The sequence below is a fragment of the Saccopteryx bilineata genome, chromosome 9 (genome assembly GCF_036850765.1).
Source record: "Saccopteryx bilineata isolate mSacBil1 chromosome 9, mSacBil1_pri_phased_curated, whole genome shotgun sequence".
Classification (NCBI taxonomy): Eukaryota; Metazoa; Chordata; class Mammalia; order Chiroptera; family Emballonuridae; genus Saccopteryx; species Saccopteryx bilineata.
In genome coordinates this window covers 70944079-70967113 of record NC_089498.1, presented here as the reverse complement: position 1 = coordinate 70967113, position 23035 = coordinate 70944079, and the positions used below count along the sequence as shown (strand labels likewise).

The window sequence follows — 23035 nt, the reverse complement described above, 5'->3', positions numbered from 1 at the left end:
TTGTTGCGGCACCTTAGTTGTTCACTGATTGCTTTCTCATATGTACCTTGACCGGGGGACTCCAGCAGACCGAGTGACCCCTTGTTCAAACCAGATGAGCCCGTGCTCAAGCTGGCGACCTTGGGGTTTCGAACCTGGGTCCTCCGTGTCCCAGTCTGATGTTCTATCCACTGCACCACTGCCAGGTCAGGCGGCATATGACTATTTCAATCCCTAACCTCACTGTTTTGTCTGATCATGAAAAATTAGAAATAATTGCCTGACCTGTGGTGGCACAGTGGATAAAAGGTCAACCTGAAAGGCTAAGATCACGGGTATGAAACCCTGGGCTTCTCAGGCCAAGGCACATACGACAAGCAACTACTACAAGCTGATGCTTTCCACTCCCCCCCCCACCCCTTCTCTCTTTCCTCTAAAATTAATAAGTAAAATCTTTTCTGAAGTTGGAAACGGGGAGGCAGACAGACTCCCACATGCACCCAACCGGGATCCACCTGGCACGCCCACCAGGGGGCGATGCTCTGCCCATCTGTGGCGTTACTCTGTTGCAACAAGAGCCACTCTAGCGCCTGGGGCAGAGGCCAAGGAGCCATCCCCAGCGCCCGGGCCATCTTTGCTCCAATGGAGCCTCACTGCGGGAGGGGAAGAGAGAGACAGAGAGGAAGGAGAGGGAGAGGGGTAGAGAAGCAGATGGGCACTTCTCCTGTGTGCCCTGACCGGGAATCGAACCCGGGACTTCTGCATGCCAGGCCGACGCTCTACCACTGAGCCAACTGGCCAGGGCCAATAAGTAAAATCTTAAAAAATTAGAAATAACTCACTCTTCTAAAACATTCATAACAAATTCACCATAACTAATTTGTTCAATAACCTTCAGTCACATGTTCCATCAAAAAAGGTTACAGGTAGGCCCTGGCCGGTTGGCTCAGCGGTAGAGCGTCGGCCTAGTGTGCGGAGGACCTGGGTTCGATTCCCAGCCAGGGCACACAGGAGAAGCGCCCATTTGCTTCTCCACCCCTCCGCCGCGCCTTCCTCTCTGTCTCTCTCTTCCCCTCCCGCAGCCAAGGCTCCATTGGAGCAGAGATGGCCCGGGCACTGGGGATGGCTCTGTGGCCTCTGCCTCAGGCGCTAGAGTGGCTCTGGTCGCAACATGGCGACGCCCTGGATGGGCAGAGCATTGCCCCATGGTGGGCAGAGCGTCGCCCCTGGTGGGTGTGCCGGGTGGATCCCGGTCGGGCACATGCGGGAGTCTGTCTGACTGTCTCTCCCTGTTTCCAGCTTCAAAAAAATGAAAAAAAAAAAAAAAAAAAAGTTACAGGTACAAATATAACAAGCTGAATGATTAAAACAAAATTATAGCTAAACCACAATCCTATACCAGTTTACCAGGTGCTTTATCAATATACTTAATGTCAAATATAACAAGACATATGCCAACACTTGATGGAAGTTTACCTAAGCTGAAAGAATACATCTTCATCCACAAATCCAAATGTATCGTGTAGTTTTGTAACCACCCCCGTAAAAACACGCTGCTTCTGAGGTTGAGTTTGTTGCTGACTGGACCTTGGTGTTGGATATGATACAGTTATCTGTGCTGCAGGTTGAGGAGTAGACAGGCTAAGACTTGTAGGCAGTGCAACGGCTGGCTATAAAACAAAATCAGTATCTTAAGGTAATGATTTGAAATAGTCCAGAAATTTAAAAAAACAACTACTAAAAACAAACTCAAAAATACTAAAAATAATTTATTTGAAGTTAGAAAATATACATGTACACTTTAAGATAAGAATCAAGTAAAAAAAATTTTTTTCATCTATTTCATCAAGTTCCCTAAGATCAACATTTCCATAGGTTTTCTTCAGAAAAAAGACACTAGTACAATGAGCTTAAAGAACAGTGCATATGATTTAGCTCTCTCTTAGAAATTCAAAATCCATAGTGGCAATACTCAAGACAGAGAAGGCCTATGAAAATCACACAGAGGAAGACCAATATGCATGATCTCACCTATGTGGAATCTAAACCAAAGAACTCAAATAAACAACCAAATGGTGGCTGCCAGAGAAGGTATGTAAGAGTGTGGGGGAAATCGGTGAAGATGGTCAAAAAGTACAAACTTCCAGTTACAAGGTAAGTAAATTCTCGGATATAATGGACAGCATGATGACTATAGTTAATACTATACTATATATATTTCAAAGTTGCTAAGAGAGATATTTAAATTTATACTGAAGAAAAAAAATTTGTAATATGTGAGGTCACATATTTAACTTAATATAACCATTTTAAAATATATACACATCATATCATTACATTGGTACCTTTAAACAAACACAATGTCATATGTCAATTATATCTTAATAAAACTGGGGTGGTAATGTAAACACTTTCATTGGTCTTTTCTGGCATAATCAACCACAGATAACACATTATTAAATAAAACTTGTATATATAAATACAAATAAAATCAAGAAAAAAGAATCATCTGATCCTTCAAGTCAAACCATGGAATTTATTTTATACCTGCTCAATAAAGCAAATCTCCAAGTTCTACAATTAAAAATATAAAAGACAAGTACTATATATGTAAAGGAACTCAGCTTTTCTTAAGAACGATCACAAAATTATCCATGAAATTTCTTTAATATCCTAACACTATTAGTTTATGGGCACACTTTGGGAAATTCTATTCTAAGAAACGACCAACTTTGACAACTTTTTCTACTTAATTTGGAAATTCTACTATTAGAAACTTAAAATATGAAATAGATGTTAGTCTATTTTAGTTCTTTAATAAATTAGTTCTTTAATTTCTCATTTGAAGAGTATTTTTTAAAAAGTAACTAACATATTCAAAACAAAATAGGTATGAAAGGTCATAACAGAGAAAACCTGCTCTTACTCCTGTTCCTCAGCTGCTCAGTTCCCTAACCATGGGGCAATATGCATTAGAGATTCTGCTCTCTTTTGAACAGTTGCATAGTATTTCACTCTAAGTACATAAAAGGGGTCAGTGAACGATGGCCCATGGGCCAAATTCAGCATGCCGTTTATGATTTTTGTATAGCAAATAAGCCAAGGGTAGTTTTTATACTTTTTAAGGATTGTAAAAAAGAAAAAAAAATGCAACAGACACTCTAAGTGGCCCACAAAGCCTAAAGTAGCGCTATATGTAAAAAGTTCAAAAACTTTTTAATGTTGCTAAAAATTAAGCTAATAATAATGTAAGTTACTACACCTAATGTCAATCTAAAAAAGATATAAAGCAGGCACAAAAAAATTCCTAAAAGTATCAGTTCAAAAAAAATGTAAAAGCCAAAATAACTGTTAAGTTTAAAATAAGATCTCATTGTTATTCAAACTAGATTACAGCTCCACTGCCAATCAAAAACTATAAAAAAAACACATGCTTTTTCACTTTTACTTTTCATATTGCTGAACTAATAGTATGTGAATCAAAAACAAAAAAATCCAACTTTGACCTACTCTTCAGTCAGATATCCAAAAGAAAGTCAAACTAACCTGTGTTAAAAGGGTCTGCTGAGGTTGCTGTAACTGAAAATAGAAAACAAAAACAAAAACAGGAAAGAAAAAAGAAATGGTCAATCAGAATTGTTTTTTTGCTTTCTTTACACAAGGAAAAATTCCTATAAAGGGGGTACTTCTAGTTAAGATATACATGAAAAGTAATGGATCATTAGGTATAAGGTTTCCTATACACAGCTATTTCTAACTGCAGACCTGATACATAACTTATTCAATAACAATGAAGAAATTGATCTTTTTGTTATTTTATAGGAAAAACCCCAAGTCAAGTCTCCAGTAGGGAAGATTTCTAGTTCTGTCACCTTTTCATTTCCATGCTACAGAAATGACTGGTATCACCAATAAACTACTTGTATCAAAAATATAACTGGCTATCCAACTCATACATATGCCCCTAAACTGCATGGAGATGATAAAGGACCATACACTTTGATATATAATTTTCCCAGCAATAGCTAAGTGTAACATCACTAGAAAGTAAAAAGATTTGGTATAAAGAGGGAAATTTAAAAACTCTGGAGCAGACACTTGACCCTGGCCAGTGGCACAGTGGACAAAGCGTTGGCCCAGTTTATGGACATCCTAGGTTCGATTTCTGGTCAAGACACACAGGAGAAGCAACCATCTGCTTCTCCTCCTCCTCTTCTTCCCCTCCCACAGCCAGTGGGGCTCAAATGGTTTGAGTGTAGCCCTGGACACTGAGGACAGCTCTGAAGGAGCCACCAGCCTCAGACACTAATAGCTTGGTACTGGAGCATTGGCCCCAGATAGGATTGCGGGGTGAATCCCAGTCAGGACACATGCAGGAGTCTGCCTCACTAACTCTCCTCCTCTCACCTTAAAAAAAGAAAAGAAAAAAAGAAACTTGACTTAACCTAGGCTAAAAGAAGCTATATAAAGTTCTAATTAAAAATACTCAGTTTATGAGCAGTCACCATATCTTAGAGGTTAAATCTATCAACTTACTATTTTCCTATAAGTCAAAAACAAGTAATATTATTATTCTTTAGTAAGAAAAGCAGAACTTTTTAAGAATACTCAGTAAAAGCGCTTTAATTTTTTAGGGATCAGAGAGAAAAGATAAAGGTTTCATTTTTGTTTACAAAGGTAAAATATTAGAGTCTGAGAGTCTCATTTTCTAAAAAAAAAGGCTATAAAATCTTAATAGTTTTTCATCAGTTCATTCAGTCCCATGAAATTAATTCTTATTCTGTTTGATCTTGGGTTGGTGCTTTTATGAACTCATTAGCTTTCCATTAGTTCTAGAAATCCTTAGTCCAGTGGTATAATCTTACAGTTATTTAAACAATGTCATTAGATGTGTGTACTCCAGAGTGACTGTCATAATCCTTTCTATGAGTCTCTGAATAGTTCATTTTTTTTGTGAGAGACAGAGAGGAAGGGAGAGAGATGAGAAGAATATCAACTAAGTAACTTCACCTTAGTTGTTCATTGATTGCTTCTCATATGTGCCTTGACTGGGATGGGAGGGTGCTCAAGCCAAGCCAGTGACCCCTTGCTTTAAGCCAGCTAGCTACCTTTGGGCTCAAACCAGTGACCTTGGGATCAGGTCGATAATCCCGCGCTCTACCTGGTGAGCCTGTGCTCGAGCCAGATGAGCTCGCACTTGAGCCAGCAAACTCGGGGTTTGGAACTGGTGACCTCAGCATCCCAGGTCAATGCTCTATCTATCCACAGGTCAGGCAGAAATAGTTCTTTTTTAAAATAAAGCATTTCAGATGATTGCAAGAGCTTTCCACAAAGTATCAGAGTAAAACAGTAACTTTGCTGGCTTATTAGAGGTCCAGAGATCTTGTTTATAGGCTTAGTGAAGAAAATTTGGTTTTAAATTCAGTCATCTGAACAAAACAAAATTTTTCTTTTTATTAAAAAAATGGTAGGAGTAATCAATTATTTTAAAGGCAAGATAATTTTGAGTATTGACACAATGGTTCAACCTAACACAATCTTTAAGAACGAATTTCATAATAGTAGTGAAATAAGTCTATAGATATTTTGGAAACAAGTCAACCAACTTTAATACCAATCTCTTATCAATTTTGAGAAGTTTAAAGCAATTATTAGTGGGATATGGCAATCTTCAGGGAAGATGTAATGCTTGGAAACCTCAAAGGATTTAAACCAGGGAGGAAATTGGAGCATGAATTGAGAAATCCGTTTGTCCAGTATCTTTGGATGCAAGTATCTGGGCTCTCTCGTTTCCCCATTCCCTCCTGACTGCTATGCTTTCCTGAAGCTTCCGAAAGGCACTGAGAAGACGATTACCTCTGAACCCTGGAAAAGCCTAGAATGGATGCTTAAGCTAGAACCTATCTAGACTTCTGCAAGGAAAATGCTCTTCCGTAACAAGCTTCTCCTTAGGTTTAGTTTAGTTTTTTTACCTCTTCCTATCACCAGAGATATAAGACCTTGAGGAATATGATCAGAGTATGAGCCCAGAGAAAAGGGACCAAAGAAACTTGCTTAGTCAAAGTCTGGAGTTTTTAAAAGGCGAAAAATTTATACAATAAAGTCTGGAGTTTTTAAATTGGGTATAGGATGGGAACTACAAGGGTAGGTTTCCTTCCATTTTCAACAGCACTATTTTAGTATTTTGTATTACTGGGTTACAATATCATTAGGAGAAAAGAGGAAGAGTTGCCCTGGTCAGATAGCTCAGTTGATTAGAGCATTGCCCTGATACGCAAAGGTTGCCAATTCAATCCCTGATCAGGGCACATACTGAAACAGGTTAATATTTATGTCTGTCTGTCTGTCTCTCTCCCACCCTTCCCCTCTTTCTGAAATCAATAAAAAAATATTTAAAAGAGGGGGGAGTTATGCTGCCTAACCCTTTGAGTAATGAGTTATTTTCATGCTTGCTGATGCCCGGGAGTGAGTTTTTTTTTCAAAAAATAGAGATGTTTTCTCTGAACATATGTACCCTGATTTATCAATGTCACCCCATTAAAATTAATTTAAAAAGATAAAAAAGAAAAAAATTAATTCCAGTTAGTTTTATTAACTTAAAATGTTTGATAAGCAATTTATGGAAACAAGAACATACATTTGCCTTTTTAAAATATTGCCTTACACATTTTTAAAATAAAAATTTTTGTACAATCGCACTCTGGTCAGGAGGCACAAGGACATACATGAACGTTCGTACTACTCAAAGGGTTAAAGCATAAAGGCTGAAAGCAAATGGTCTAGCTAGGGTGTAGGTTTCACATGGGAAAAAGCCTTCCATTTCCACATACAGTCTGGTACAGCACAGTAGGACTAGAGGGTTCCAAAATCAGTATTGGGCCAAAGACTCAGAAATAGAGTGATTCGTTCTAGATTATCCTTAGAATGCTTTCTTAAAAACGTGTGGCAAACACTGGCTGCTAGTTGAAGATCTGGGTTTTCAGGACCTGTCTGCCATCTTCCATTTCCTTGAAGACATTCCTTTTTTACCTACCTCATTTCCTCCACCCCAAAGAATTGAAATCACACATTAAGGGAGCTGACAGGAAATAAATTGTATAAGAATTAAATCTGAAACAAATTGTTTCTTAAAACTCAGTTTTTAACACGGAAGATGTAAACTAACCTGTTGTTGCACACTATACAAGGTCTGCTGAGGTTGTGAATATTGCTGGGAAAAAAATTTTTTTCAAAAAAAGTAATTAGTTTTATTTATCCTCAAAAAGCAATATAAATATAAACGTACAAATATGTAACCAGAACTACACTAAAAAGAAATTTTCTGAAACAGCTCAATGTCAACCAAACTAAATAAAAATAGTGATTATTCTCCAGGATCTGCCAAGAACTAAATTTTGTTCAAATAATTAAGGTATAAGAACCGCCCAATTTAAGAGTTTGACTATGTAACTAGACTCTTCTATGTATCCTGGGCATATATAATTTTTATCTTCAGATAAAATCAGGCACAATAAAAACCCACAACTATTCATTCTTTAAAAAGTGAAAATTGCCCTGGCCAGTTGGCTCGTGGTAGAGCGTCAGCCCAGTGTGTGAAAGTCCTGGGTTTGATTCCCAGCTAGTGCACATAGGAGAAGTACCCATCTGCTTCTCCACCCTTCCCCTTTTCCTTCCTCTCTGTCTCTCTTTCTTCTCCTCCTGCAGCCAAGGCTCCACTGAAGCAAAGTTGGCCCCGGTGCTGAGGATGGCTTCATGGCCTCTGCCTCAGGCGCTAGAATGGCTCTGATTGCAGTGGAGCAAAGCCCCAGAGGGGCTGAGCATCGCCCCCTGGTGGGCATGCCAGGTGGATCTCGGTCGGGCACATGCGGGAGTCTGTCTGCCTGCCTGCCGCCCCGCCACTTCTCATTTCAGAAACCCTCCCCCCAAAACACTGAAAATTATTCATTCTTTACAAAATGAAGGTGTAACAATACAAAAGGTTGGAAACAAAAAAAGTGAAGGTGCCTACCCTTTCTAGAAAAATTTGATAGTTTTCTATGTCACATATCAAAACCTATTGAAGATTCACCTGTTGCAATGCAGCTGCTGCAGCTGCGGCTTGTTGCTGCAATGCTGCAGTTTGAGTTAACTGATAGTTTGCTGGGGTTTGCGTGGTAAGGCCTGCTGCCGCCAATGCAGTTTGCTGTGTATAAATGGTTGGAGATGCTCCAAGGAGTGATGGCTGCTGAACACCCAATGCAGCTAAAATGGAGATTAAAAAGGAGGAAAAAAAGAAATCAGGATTATTTGGATCCTTTAAAGGTATTTTCAAGAACTTACTTATGCATTATGGTCTGCCATAGTTTAGTAAAACCTAAAGAGAACTTTCAGTAATGCTTGTTGAATTCAACTGGTTAATATCCCACCACCAATTCCAATGGCTTTATATTAAATTATCAAGCCATGACAGATATAAGAAAACATTAATCTACAAAATTAAACTACAGAATGAACCTAACTAACCTTACACATAAAGCGAGAGGTTGAAGTACCTTCGGTAAGTATTTTTAGAAAAAACAAAAACCATACTTTGTGATAAAGACTACTACTTTGTGATAAAGACTACTATTTTTAGGAAGAACAAAAAATAAATTATTTTACTATAAAATCACTGTTTTATCTTCAAGGAGATGAGAATCATATATAGTGCTCACAAAAAGTAAGATATTTTATTGCTTCATATGAACGCTTCCTAATTTTTGTGAGCAGTATATTAATGGCACTGTTGCTGAAGTGATCCTCACCCTTAAAACTTCCTACTGCGCCTGACCTGTGGTGGCGCAGTGGATAAAGCGTCGACCTGGAACGCTGAGGTCGCCAGTTCAAAACCCTGGGCTTGCCTGGTCAAGGCACATATGGGAGTTGATGCTTCCTGCTCCTCCCTTCTCTCTCTCATTCTCTCTCTCTCTTTCTCTCTCCCCTGTCTAAAATGAATAAAGTCTTTAAAACAAAAACCCACAACCCTTTGTTTAAAAAAAAACAAAAAACTTCCTACTGCACAGAATTTTCATGTATCATACTTCCACTTTGCATTTAAAAACTGTAAAAGTAGGGAACAGAGAAAAGCAACATTTTAAAAGTACAAAAACTTTTAAATTTTAGTGCACTACGGTACTGAGTAATGAAAGATAAAATTAACTACACAGTGACTTAAAATGATTATTTGCATAAGCCAAATATATAGTTGGGGTAAAGGCTCAGAATGACAGGTTTGGGTACATAGTGTTTAATGTATACCTAGACAGGGCTAAAAGTTGAAGAGAATACAAGAAAGATTTTACCTGAAGCTTTTTTGCAATTCCATTAAATGTAAAAAAGCAATGAAAAACTTCACTGTTTGCCTGATCAGTAGTGGCACAGTGGATAGAGCATCCACGTGGGACACTGAGGTCCCAGGTTTGAAACCTCATGGTCTTCAGCTTGCGTGTGGGTCGATGGATTGAGCATGGGATCATTGACATAATCCCACGGTCTCTGGTTTAGGCTTAAGCAAGGGGTCATTAGCTCAGCTGGAGTCCCCCAGTCAAGGCATTTATGAGAAAGCAATCAATTAAAAACTAAAGTGCTGCAACCAAAAATTAATGCTTCTCATCTCTCTCCCTCTCTCACAAAAAAAAAAAACACAGAACAAAGCAAAAAGAACTTGCAGTCTAGCACTGTACTTCACCACTGGATAACAATGACTGGCTCCCAGGACATTAAAGTTTGAAAAAAACAAAAAAGTGGTACAAGTTTTAAAAAAATTTAAGAGCCTGACCAGGTGGTGGCATAGTGAACAGAATGCTGGACTGAGATGCAGAGGACTCAGGTTCGAAATCCCAAAATCGCCAACTTGAGCATGAGCTCATCTGGCTTGATTGAGTATGGGCTCACCAGTTTAAGTGTGGGGTCGCTGGCTTGAGTGTGGGATCATAGACATGACCTCGTGGTCACTGACTTGAGCCCAAAGGTCACTGGCTTAAGCAAGGGGTCACTTGCTCTGCTGTAGCCCCACAGTCAAGGCACATATGAGAAAGCAATCAATGAACAACTAAGGGCCTGACCAGGCGGTGGCGCAGTGGATAGAGCGTCGAACTGGGATGCAGAGGACCCAGGTTTGAGACCTCGAGGTCGCCAGCTTGAGCGCGGGCTCATCTGGTTTGAGTAAAAAGCCCACCAACTTGAACTCAAGATCGCTGGCTCCAGCAAGGGGTTACTCGGTCTGCTGAAGGCCCGTGGTCAAGGCACATATGAGAAAGCAATCAATGAACAATTAAGGTGTTGCAACGCACAATGAAAAACTCATGATTGATGCTTCTCATCTCTCTCCGTTCCTTTCTGTCTATCCCTCTCTCTGACTCACGCTCTCTCTCTGTAAAATAAATAAATAATTTAAAAATTACAAATTTAAAAAAGAAAAAAAAAAACTAAGGTGCTGCAATGAAGAATTGATGCTTCTCATTTCTCTCCCTCCCTGCCTGCCTGTCCCTATCTGTTCCTCTCTCTGTCTCTGTTACAAAAATAAAATAAAATAAAAAATAAAGTTAAGCAACTGTGAATTAAACACATATTTTTACTTTAGGATTTCTCAGAAGCTTTAATGTCACTAAGCATTACGAATCTCAAAGAGGTTACCATAAAAGCAGTATTAGCTCATGTAACACTACTTTTTACAATACATCTTTCTTGTGTCCAAGAATAACTTGAAAAATTGCTACTCTATAGTTACAGTTAATAACTACATAGAAAGAACATTGTGATTTACAGGAACAGATTAGAGAACACTAATGAACTAGGTAAAGCACCTGGTCTAAAACATACCAGAAAATCTTTAGAAGTGTGACATTTATCATCAATCAGTTGTTTAAGAGTCTAGATTAAAACAGGACAAATACACAGCGATGGAAAATTATTTGACTTTGGGTGATGTGCATTCAACACAATCAAGTTCAAATGATATAGAAATGTTTACCTGAAACCTATGTATTCTTACTGATCAATAACACCCCGTTAAATTTGACTTTCTTTTTCTCTCTCTTTCCTTCTTTTCCAAGTGAGAGGAGGGAAGATAGAGACAGACGCCCACATGCGCCCCTACTAGGATCCACCCGGAGACCCCCATCTGGGGCCATGCTCGCAACCAAGCCCTTTTCAGCACCTGAGGCAGAGACTCCATCGAGCTATACTCAGTGCCCAGGCTGATGCACTGGAACCAATTAGACGAGATCGGGTGCGTTCAGGGTGGTATGGCCGTAGACTGGAACCAATTAAGCCATGGCTGGGGTCTGAGGGAAGAGTAGGAATAGAGAAGCAGACACTAGCTTCTCCTATGATCCCTGACCAGAAATTAAACCCGGGACATCCACACACCAGGCCAACATGCTACCACTGAGTCAACCAACAAAGGCCAAATTTATCTAAATAAAAAATAATAAATAAATCCTATAAAAATTGGGGGGAAAAAATCCATTTTACTTAAAATTAAAAAACCAACAAAAGTAAGACAACTAGCCGGCTGGCTCAGTGGTAGTGTCAGCCTGGCATGTAGAAGTCCTGTTTGGGTTTGGAAGTCCGGGTTCAATCCCCAGCCAGAGCACAGAGGGGAAGTGCCTATCTGCTTCTCCACCTCACCCCTCCTCTCTATGTTTCTCTCTCTCTTCCCCTCTTGCAACTATGGCTCTGTTGGAGCAAGTTGGCCCTGGGTGCTAAGGATGGCTCCATGGCCTCGCCTTAGGCACTAAAATAGTTCGGTTGTTGAGCATCAGAGCAATGGCCCTGGATGGGCAGGTAGGGGACTTGCGGGGTTGATCCCGGTTGGGGTGCATGCAGGAATTTGTCTCTCTGCTTCCCTGCTTTTCACTTACTAAAAAAAAAAGAAAAACTGCCTGACCAGGTGGAGGTGCAGTGGATAGAGCATCGGACTGGGATGCGAAAGGACCCAGGATCGAGACCCCGAGGTCACCAGCTTGAGCGTGGGCTCATCTGGTTTGAGCAAAAGCTCACCAGCTTGGACTTAAGGTCGCTGGCTCCAGCAAGGGGTTCCTCGGTCTGATGAAGGCCCGCAATCAAGGCACATGTGAGAAAGCAATCAATGAACAACTAAGGTGTTGCAACAAAAAACTGAAGATTGATGCTTCTCAACTCTCTCCGTTCCTGTCTGTCTGCCCCTATCTATCCCTCTCTCTGACTCTCTTTGTCCCTGTAAAAAAAAAAAAAAGAAAGAAAAACTGATTAATGATAGGTCTAAGAAAATCTGTAATTTCCTACAGCACAAATCCCATTATAGCCAAATATAAAAAGGGAGACCTATATTTACTGATTTTGACAAATTTTATAAACCTTTGGTGTCTCCTTTGCTTGAGCTTAAAAATAAAAGAACATAAGTTCTTTTTTAAGTAATTACAATACAAATGTTAAGAACTAACTATAGACAGTGGAATTCCACTGTAAGAATTATTGTACTGGAACAATACAGACATAAATTTAAAACAAATTATATGTTGAAAAGCCAAATAAAATATGCTCAGTTTACCAAAATACCAGTACATAGCACTTGCTTCTAGACTGGAATAGCTGCAAACAATTCTTATTTCACAAAAACTAAGTCGATTCGATACCATTCTTTTTTTTTTTTTTTTTTTTTTGTATTTTTCTGAAGCTGGAAACGGGGAGAGACAGTCAGACAGACTCCCGCATGCGCCCGACCGGGATCCACCCGGCACGCCCACTAGGGGCGATGCTCTGCCCACCAGAGGGCGATGCTCTGCCCCTCCAGGGCGTCGCTCTGCCGCGACCAGAGCCACTCTAGCGCCTGGGGCAGAGGCCAAGGAGCCATCCCCAGCGCCCGGGCCATCTTTGCTCCAATGGAGCCTTGGCTGCGGGAGGGGAAGAGAGAGACAGAGAGGAAGGAGGGGGGTGGGGGTGGAGAAGCAAATGGGCGCTTCTCCTGTGTGCCCTGGCCGGGAATCGAACCCGGGTCCCCCGCACGCCAGGCCGACGCTCTACCGCTGAGCCAACCGGCCAGGGCCGATACCATTCTTTAATATAGACAAGAAATACTTGGATCTGAAATACAATCTATATATTTCATATTATTTTCAGTTCCCTACATAAGTAACTATTGATCATTTAACCCCCGCAATCAAGAGAAATTAAAATAAAAGCCCATTTTTTTAAGGAGAAAAGTCACCTACATAACTAGTCATGTCCATCAAATTTTGAAATACCCAAGTTAGATCACATTACAAAATAAATACCTTTAGTAAGTGAAACGCAGCGATGTATCAGATATATCAAATTAACAGAATAAGCTATAACTTTTCTGGGTACTCAAAGAAACTCAAATTTTCATTATGTAGAATCTTATTTAAGATTCAAACCATAAGTCAAGAAATTACTACTAAGGGCAATGGGAAGAACCTTATTAAAACAAACATTTCTTTATTTTTAATTTATGTAGTAATTTTTTTAAATTTTATTTATTGATTTTTAGAGAGGTGGGGGGGACAGGAAGCATCAACTCATAGTAGTTGCTTCCTGTGTGTGCCTTGACCAAGCAAGACCAGGGTTTCGAACCAGCGACCTCAGGGATGGGGAGAGAAAGAGAGAGAAAGCAGAGAGCAGAGAGAAAGAGAGAGGGAGACAGGTACACAGACAGACATCGATGTGTTACTCCACCCATCCATGCACTCATAGGCAGTTTCTTCTATGTGCCCTAACCCAGGATTAAACCTGCCACCCTCTTGCATTGGTACAATGCTCCATCAACTGTGCATCTGGACCAAGGCAAAACAGACATTTTCAATGACATTACTGTTGACTTTATTTTGAAAATGTAAATATTCACTTGCTCCTTTTAAATCTTTTTTCTTTGCTTGATAAATTCTTTAGAGTTGGCTTTTCTACTTTAAATTCAACCAACTGAGAAAGAGTCATGCATAATTTTTTATAAAGTATGAATTTTTGATATTTATTTTTAAATACAGTTGAGGTTTAAACAGAAGTATGAACTGGAGTCCACTTAAAAATGGATTTTTTTCAATAAATATGTACAACACTATAAGCATGTTTTCTCTTCCCTGTGCGTTCAATAACATTTTCTTTTCTATAGCTTAATGTAAGAATACTGTATGTCAGGGGTCCCCAAACTACGGCCCGTGGGCCACATGCGGCCCCCTGAGGCCATTTATCCAGCCCCTGCCGCACTTCTGGAAGGGGCACCTCTTTCATTGGTGGTCAGTGAGAGGAGCATAGTTCTCATTTAAAATACTGGTCAGTTTGTTGATTTAAATTTACTTGTTCTTTATTTTAAATATTGTATTTGTTCCCGTTTTGTTTTTTTTCACTTTAAAATAAGATATGTGCAGTGTGCATAGGGATTTGTTCATAGTTTTTTTATAGTCCGGCCCTCCAATGGTCTGAGGGACAGTGAACTGGCCCCCTGTGTAAAAAGTTTGGGGACCCCTGCTGTATGTAATACATATAAGAAACAAAACATATTAATCAACTGTTTGTGTTATTACTAAGGCTTCCAGTCAACAGCAGGCTATTAGTGAAGTTTAAGATTTGGAGGAGTCAAAAGTAAAAAGTAGTACAGGGATTTTCCACTGGGGATGCATTTTATTACTCCCTTGCTCAAGAGTCAACTGCTTAGCCTGACCAGGCAGTGACACAGTGGATAGAGCTCGGACTGGAACATGGAGGACCCAAGTTTGAAACCCCAAGGTCTCCAGTTTGAACATGGAATTATACATGTGACCCCATGGTCACTGGCTTGAAGCCAAAGGTCACTGGCTTGAGCAAGGGGTCACTCTCTCTGCCGTAGCCCCCCCATCAAGGCACATATGTGAAAGCAATCAGTGGTCAATTAAGGAGCCACAACAAAGAATTGATGCTTCTCATCCCTCTCCTTTCTTGTCTGTCTGTCCCTCTCTCTGACTCTGTCTGTCAAAAAATAAAAAATAAAGAGTCAACTGTTTAACTTCTGAATACCGATACCTTAAGTCAAATGATTTTGATAAACGAAAAAGTGGCTGCTAACCTCTAACATAATTAAATCTATTAAAAGTCAATCAATTTAACATTTGAAAAACTAGAAAACTTCCAAACTGCTGTATAGTTTATTTTGCTCCTTGGCCCATGAATTTTTAAAAGGAGCTTCACAGACAAAATTAAAAGATGTATCATTTGCGAACATTTTACAGTATTATGCTCATTTTAATTCACAGTTCCAGCATGCCGTCCACCCCTATGTACAGTACATGTGTTCAGCAGCCTGACCTGGCTGAGATACTGCAGTGGCTGTAAACTGAGTAGCCCATGGTGGGTTCTTCTGTCCTCCAAACTGAGCCATGATGAAAGCAGGGGGGGAAACTTTCCCTTGTTTGTCTTCTATAGCAGCGATCTATTAAAAAAGGATCCACATTTTAAAATTCAACCGAATAACAGATATCACAAAAGAAATGTTTAATTTGTCAAGGGCACCTTCATAGATTTAAGTATAAATAACAAAGGGCACATGAATGTCCCATATGCAGCAAAAAGAACTTTTACAAAGGTAGTTCATCCAAAGTATCCAACTTTAATGACTTTAATGTATGACATAAGGAGCAGACTTACAATAAAGGCATTTCTTTCTGCGACTACAAAGTGTCAGATTTACACAGAAGACCATTTGCTGTTATCTACCCAATTCTTAAATTAATAAGAAGTACACAGCTTTATGTTCAAAGGAACACGGCCTGCATGTTTCTTTTGGCAATGAGTTGGAGATTCAAAGTGGTGAAACCAATAACGAAAATTAGAAGACATCGACTAAAGGTATTTAAGAATATTACTTAAATAACAAACATCTACATACTTTCTCAAATAGGGAAGAAACTGGGGGTCCCTTTTCTCTCCCCTCCCTCGAGGGGAAAGACAGTTGAAATAACGGATGTCTTTTAACCCTCCCCCCCAAATACAAGCTAAGATCTCAGCCCGCGCACCCCACCCCCTTCCCCCACGACAGGAGGGTCCGGAGCTCTGCCATCCATCTTCCTCCAACCCCAGCTCCTCGCGGTCCTCAGACCAGGGACGGCGAAATCCTCCGTCCCACGAGACTGGGCGAAGGGCCAGCAGAGGAATAAATACTGCGGGCCCTCGTCCCTTGAAACCCTCGGCCGGACGAAGAAAACCTACATCTCCCCAACCCCAAGGTGCCCCGAGTGGACCCCATGCCTCCGGCCCGGGGATCAGAACGCTAACATCGCAGCGACTCGGGAGCGAGGGGCGGCCGCCCGCAATGCCCCGGGGTCCACCAGACGGCGGTGAGGGGCACTGGGGCGGCATCTCGGGGCCGCGGGGAGCAGCGAGGAGTGGGGGAGGGGCCGGCAGCGCGGGGCCTGCTCCGACCCGCACAAAAGGGACCGTGTCCCTCCCGCCCCAGTCCCACGAGAACCCCCACCGTCGCCAGCCTACGGATGCCGTACTACCAAAACGGTCGCTCCCGGTCCTTTCGCGAATCAAAAGGACGTTAAGAACCCCAGCTCTGCTGCCGCTCCAAGCCAGAGGACCAGACCTTCACCTGAATCGAGTCCCGGCTAACACCGAAGCCATTTCAAACCCGTCAGCCTGAGGCGCATGCGCCAACTTCCCCCTTTGCCTCCACTCCTCTGCCCTCCTACCCATCTCTCCGAGGAGCGGCGCCTACGGCTGTACGTAGTGCGTGCGCGCCCCCCAGCTCGCCTTCCGTAACGCTCACCCCGGTCGGTTCGCGTCTGGAACTAGAGTGTGCCTAGAAAAGGTTACCTTGTTTTCGCCTAATAATGAACTGGCCTGTGTCTTTGCGCCAGCTCTGTGGGAAAGGCTTTCCTAAGGGTGGGAAGAGATTGGCGGTCACGTGATTGTGTGAGCCCGCCATTTTGTATTTTTCTCTCCCCCCCTTTTTCTTTTCTAGTGGGAAGTATAATACTTGGAAGAAAGGATGTATTCTGTAGCATCTCTCTCCCTCTTATTTTTTTAATCAACTGATTTTTAGGGAGAAAGAGACGTAAGCGTTCATTTGTTGTTCAACCTAGTGGTGCACCCTGTTGGTTGCCTCCCCTATGTGCCCCGTGGGGGATCAAACCCTCAACCTTGGCATTTTAGGGCAAGGTTCTTATCCAGCCAACCGGCAGAGACCTCCCTAACTTTTTTTAAAATTAAGATAAAGTTCATTTAACATATAATTCATTGTTTTATTTTTTTATTTAATATTTTTCTTGAATTTATTGGGCAGCATTCGTTAATAAAACTATACAGGGTTCTGCTGGGTGGACCCTGGGTCCCGGTGTATGTAGGAGTCTGCCTTCACTATCTCCCTTCCTCTATGTAAGAATCCATGGGAGTCCGAAAGACCAGAGTAACAGGCTTTATTGAAAGGAAGAAAGGAACCCTGCTGGGCACTTCTCCTGGGGGAGAAGAGCACCAGTTACAGACTAGGGGCAAGTTATATAGTGTTTGGGAGAGCCTGAGGGGATACTGAGGCAAAAGTCTTGGTATGTCCAGAATGCTCCTCCTTGGGGGTTTGGAGCATGTGGGTGTTGAATCAAAAGTCCTGGTGTGGCCTGACCAGGCGGTGGCGCAGTGGATAGAGCGTCGGACTGGGATGCGGAAGTACCCAGGTTCGAGACTCCGAGGTCGCGCGCGGGCTCATCTGGCTTGAGCAAAGAGCTCGCCAGCTTGGACCCAAGGTCGCTGGCTCCAGCAAGGGGTTACTCGGTCTGCTGAAAGCCCACGGTCAAGGCACATGTGAGAAAGCAATCAATGAACAACTAAGAAGTCGCAATGCGCAACGAGAAACTGATGATTGATGCTTCTCATCTCTCTCTGTTCCTGTCTGTCTGTCCCTGTCTATCTCTGCCTCTGTTAAAAAAAAAAAAAAAAATCCTGGTGTGTCTGGAGCCCCTCCTTGGGGCGGCTTCTCAGCTATTTGGAATTCCTCTGTCTCAGGGGCAATAGTCCAGTAAGGGTGAGGTCTGACAGATAAGAGGAACATCAAGAGGGCAGTTTGGAATTCACGTATCTATCACTCTAACCTAAAACAAGTTATACAAGATTTAGGTGCACAATACCACAATACACTTAAATATATTATACAATTCAGTAGCTTTTAGTATATTCATAAGGTTGTACAAACATTATCCTGTTCCTCCTTAAAAGAAACCCCCACCCTTTAAGCTGTCACTCCTTATTCCCTGTGTTGGGCAGATAAAATGTATTATGCTCACTTTGTTAAAGATTACGTTGCCCACGAGGAGGCCGTCACCCAGGTGATATTAATGTGTGTTGAGAATCCTTGTAGCCTGAGGCTTGGTTTTGGGATTAAGCCTGTCCCACCCTTTTTGGTATGAGGTGGTACAATCCTATCATGCCTCAGAGAAGTGACTTTGTATTAGAGACTTCCCTATTATGTATATTGGATTAAGGGTTTGGATTTCTACACTATAAAATGGAGGCAGAACGGGACTCGGCTCTTGGTTCCTGGGATGATTAGAAGAGAGAGTAGAGCCAGCAGCAGAAGGAGGCCATGTGGAGTAGGCCAGGAGAAGCAGCCAAGATGGTGGAATGCTGAGTGAGATGCGATGGGGAACTGAGGAGAATAAGGCTGGTGAGCTAGAAACCTTTGATTCTAAGAAACTCGGATAAGTCAGTGGCTTTGTGAGCACTGAGTGTGACTGGGTTTTGGAGCCCAGTGTGTATTTTTACTTGCCCGCCGGGTGCAAGCTAGGATTAAAGGCTATGGCCCACCAGTTTTTGGCTCCATGGTTTCTTTACCGACTGTCCGAATCCAATGCGAACCTGCATGGGCCAGAAGGCTGCTGTGATAGTGGCCCTGGTGGCCCTGGCCGTGGCTACTAGCTCTACACCCTGCTCCTTCCAACTCCTAATAACCACTTAAAATTTTCAGTCTCTTTGGATTTGCCTGTCCTATATGGTTCATATTAATGCTGTTATATAATACATGGCCTTTTGGGTCTGTATCACTTTATCTATAGAGATAAAGCCATATTTTCAAGGTTTATATTGTAGCATTTGTCAGTACTTCATTCCATTTTTATGCTAAACATATTAAGGGCTAATACTGGTGGGGGTTGAGAAAACAGCACCAGGTGTTAGCTCAGTGAGTCAGGCCCTATCTGGGCTCTGCAACCTCTGTTCTTGAGTTCTGGCTAAGAGAGATTCAGAGCCAAGACTCAAAACTATAAGACAATTTATGTAGAAAGTCACAGAGTCCTGGCCGGCTGGCTCAGTGGTAGAACGTCGGCCTGGCGTGCAGGAGTCCTGGGTTCGATTCCCCTCCGGGACACACAAGAGAAGCGCCCATCTGCTTCTCCACCCTTCCCCCTCTCCTTCCTCTCTGTCTCTCTCATCCCCTCCCGCAGCCAAGGCTCCATTGGAGCAAAGTTGGCCCGGGCGCAGAGCATGGCTCTATGGCCTCTGCCTCAGGTGCTAGAATGGCTCTGGTTGCGACAGAGCAACGCCCTGGATGGGCAGAGCATCGCCCCCTGGTGGGCGTGCTGGGGGTGGGTGGGAAGGGGAGATCCCGGTTGGGCGCATGCGAGAGTTTGGCTGACTGCCTCCCGTTTCCAACTTCAGAAAAATACAAAAAAATTAAAAATAAAAAAAATAGAAAGTCACAGAGGTACAAGTGAGCTGTAAAATGAATGGGCTCAGGATATGTTACAGAGGCAAAAAAAGGGCCCTTGGAGCTTAGGAAAGAGAAGGGTAAAGGTAACATGTCTAGAGGGAAAAGAGTTCTGGAAAGGGACTGGTATGTTTCCTAGAGGGAGAGCGCTGGTCCCTTTCGGTAAGATTTTAGAAGAAATCCCAGGGGAGGATTTTAATAGGCTATTCATCATTCCAGGTGTGTCCTTTCACATCGAGGTCTCTGCAGATTGGTTGCACCTGGGCAGGGGGTCATTAGTGCAGCTAGTCCTGAGGTTTTTTTTTTTGTCTGGTTTTGCTCCTTTTTCTGGGCCAGGAGCTAAAACACAACTGAGACCTGGATATATTTGATGAAGGTCAGAAGCTCATTGTTTTGGGAGCTTAATGCTTAAGGGATATTCTCAAACAAGGCCTGCTTCTTCATTCCCCCTTTAAGGGGGATCTAATCTGCATGACTAGAGGAGGACAGGTCAGGGGAAGTTCTGAACTGCAGGACCAGCAACATGAAAGGTCAGGGGGTCTAAACTGCATGACTAGCGATATGCTAGGGGAGGAAAGGTCACCCTGGGGGCAAGGTCTTTGCTTTCCCAGTTTTGCCTGTTGCTAGATACCCAGTGCTTTCCATGCTGCTGATTTTTTTTTTTTTTTCCATTTTAGAGAAGAGAGAGAGGGGAGAGAGACAGAGAGAGAGAGAAGGGGGGAGGAGCTGGAAGCATCAACTCCCATATGTGCCTTGACCAGGCAAGCCCAGGGTTTCAAACCGGCGACCTCAGCATTTCCAGGCCGACGCTTTATCCACTGCGCCACCACAGGTCAGACACTGCTGCTGATCTTCTTTACCTGACCCCATCGTCCTTGCTCTCTCTGTTTATTTCTAATTGCCTACACAATACCAAATATTGTTTATCAGTTTGTCGATTGATCGTTGCATTGTCTCCACTTTGGAGCTATTATAAATAATGATGCTGTGAACATTCACATACAAGTTTTTCTTTGAACTCTTGTTTTCGGTTCTCTTAGGTATATACTTAGGAGTGAAATTTTGAGGCATATGATAATTCTATAAACTTTTTGAGACTCTTCCAATGTGTTTTCACAGTAGTGTTAATGTAAGAAACATCTGAACCGATAGAGAACTTTTTAAAGAGTTTATTTGAGGCAAACTATATACGCTGGTGAGCAACTTCTCAAATGATCTGGAGAATAAGGTTTGCAGCTTCTGTTATGCATTTGAAAATAAAGAGGAAGCCTGACCAGATGGTGGCGCAGTGGATGGAGCATCAATCTGGAATACTGAGGAGCCAGGTACATAGCCCTGAGGTTGCTGGCTTGAGCAAGGGCTCATCTGGCTTGAGCGTGGGATCATAGATGACCCCATGGTCACTGGCTTGAGCCCAGGTTCGCTGGCTTGAGCAAGGAGTCACTGGCTCAACTGGAGACCCTGCACTCCCATCAAGACATGTATGAGAAAGTAATCAATGAAGAACTAAAGTGACTTGACTGTGAGTTGATATTTCTCATTTCTCTCCTTTCCTGTCTGTCTGTCCCTCTCTATGTCTCTGTAGCTTTCACAAAAAAAGGGGGGGGGCCCTGGCCTGTTGGCTCAGCGGTAGAGCATCGACCTGGAGTGCAGGAGTCCCGGGTTCGATTCCCGGCCAGGGAGAAGCAGGAAGCATCTACTCATATTAACTGATTCCTATATGTGCCTAAACCAGGCAAACCCAGGGATTCAAACCAGCAACCTCAGCATTGCAGGTCAATGCCACCACAGGTCAGATGGTTAATTTCTTAGAGAGAGGAAGGGGGAGAGAAAGACAAAAATATTAATTATGGCCTGACCTGTGGTGGCGCAGTGGATAAAGCGTCGACCTGGAAATGCTGAGGTCGCCGGTTTGAAACCCTGGGCTTGCCTGGTCAAGGCACATATGGGAGTTGATGCTTCCAGCTCCTCCCCCCTGTCTCTGTCTCTCTCTCCCTCTCTCTCTCCTCTTTAAAATGAATAAATAAAATAAAATAAAATAAATATATATTAATTATGTTGTTTCACTTATTTACGAAAAGCATTCATTGTTTTAATTTTTTTAAGTGAGGGACAGAAAGACAGGGACAGACAGATGGAAAGGGAGAGAGATGAGAAGCATCAACTCTTCGTTGCAGCACTTTAGTTGTTCAATGACTACTTTTCTCATACGTTCCTTGATTGGGGGGGCTTCAGATGAGCCAGTGAGCCCTTGCTCAAGCCAACGATCATGGGCTTCAAGCCAGCCGTCTTTGGGCTCAAGCGAGTGACCATGGGGGGTTTTGTCTGTGATCCCATGCTCAAGCTGGTGACACCTCACTCAAGCTTGTGAGGCCACATTCAAGCTGGTGACATTGGGGTTTCAAACCTGCGTTCTCAGCATCTCAGGGTGATACTCTATCCTGCTCAGGCTTAAAAAAATTCTTATGTATTGATTTTAGTGAGAGAGGAAGGGAGGTGGGGTGGGAGAGAGAGAGAGACAGGAACATTGATCTGTTCCTGTATGTGCTCTGACCAGGGATTGAACTGGCAACCTCTGCATTTCAGGATGATGCTCTAAACCCAGTGGTTCTCAAAGTGTGCGCCAGGATACACTGGTGCACCCTAGAAGATTTCCAGGTGCACCCTATGGTATTCCAGAGAAATATGTGCCTGTTGGGGACCAAAAAACCAACAGGGTTTTTGGAGTTTAGATTTTGGGGGGACAGAGGTGTGGGGAATTGGCTGTAAGTTGATGGTCTTCCCCTCCCCCTACCTAACTTGCCTGATTAGGTTGCAAAAGGCTGTTAAGCCGTGGTGCTGGATTGTTTACACTACCCCCCAGGTTCCCCAGAAAGACTGGAGGCAAGTTTCTTCTATCCTTTGTTTGGTGTCAAGTTAAGAAGATATGTATGGTGGGGGTTTTCTGCATTCAACACAATTAAGAGTAAAAAGAGAGGAATTCTGGCCCTCGCCGGTTGGCTCAGGGGTAGAGCATCGGCCTGGTGTGCAGGAGTCCTGGGTTCGATTCCCGGCCAAGGCACACAGGAGAGGTACCCATCTGCTTCTCTACCCCTCCCCCTCTCCTTCCTCCCTGTTTCCTTCCTCCCTATTTCTCTCTTCCCCTCCCGCAGCCCGGGCTCCATTGGAGCAAGGTTGGCCCGTGCACTGAGGATGGCTCTGTGGCCTCTGCCTCAGGCACTAGAATGGCTCTGGTTGCAGCAGAGCAACGCCCCAGACGGGAAGAGCATTGCCCCCTGGTGGGCATGCTGGGTGGATCCCGGTCAGGCGCATACAGGAGTCTGTCTGACTGCCTCCTGGTTTTTAGCTTTTTAGTATATTTTTTAACTGAAT

General features: G+C 42.7%; 1 protein-coding gene across 6 annotated transcripts in view; it reads right to left on the bottom strand.

Annotated features, from left to right (window-relative positions):
- The window catches only part of CCAR1 (cell division cycle and apoptosis regulator 1), a 54778-nt gene extending 38075 nt beyond the window's left edge, over positions 1–16703 (bottom strand). Inside the window, exons 1-6 of one of the 6 annotated variants that reach the window (XM_066242048.1) lie at positions 16562–16703; positions 15277–15400; positions 8048–8220; positions 7145–7189; positions 3526–3558; positions 1456–1649 (exon numbers count right to left, since the gene is read on the bottom strand). In XM_066242048.1, coding sequence (XP_066098145.1) covers positions 1456–1649; positions 3526–3558; positions 7145–7189; positions 8048–8220; positions 15277–15349 — 518 coding nt within the window. In that variant the 5' untranslated portion in view covers positions 15350–15400; positions 16562–16703. Of the gene's footprint in view, positions 1–1455; positions 1650–3525; positions 3559–7144; positions 7190–8047; positions 8221–15276; positions 15401–16441 lie in introns of all 6 variants that reach the window. The other 5 variants (XM_066242050.1, XM_066242049.1, XM_066242045.1 and 2 more) reach the window with 5 other exon arrangements.
- Positions 16704–23035: the final 6332 nt, after the last annotated feature.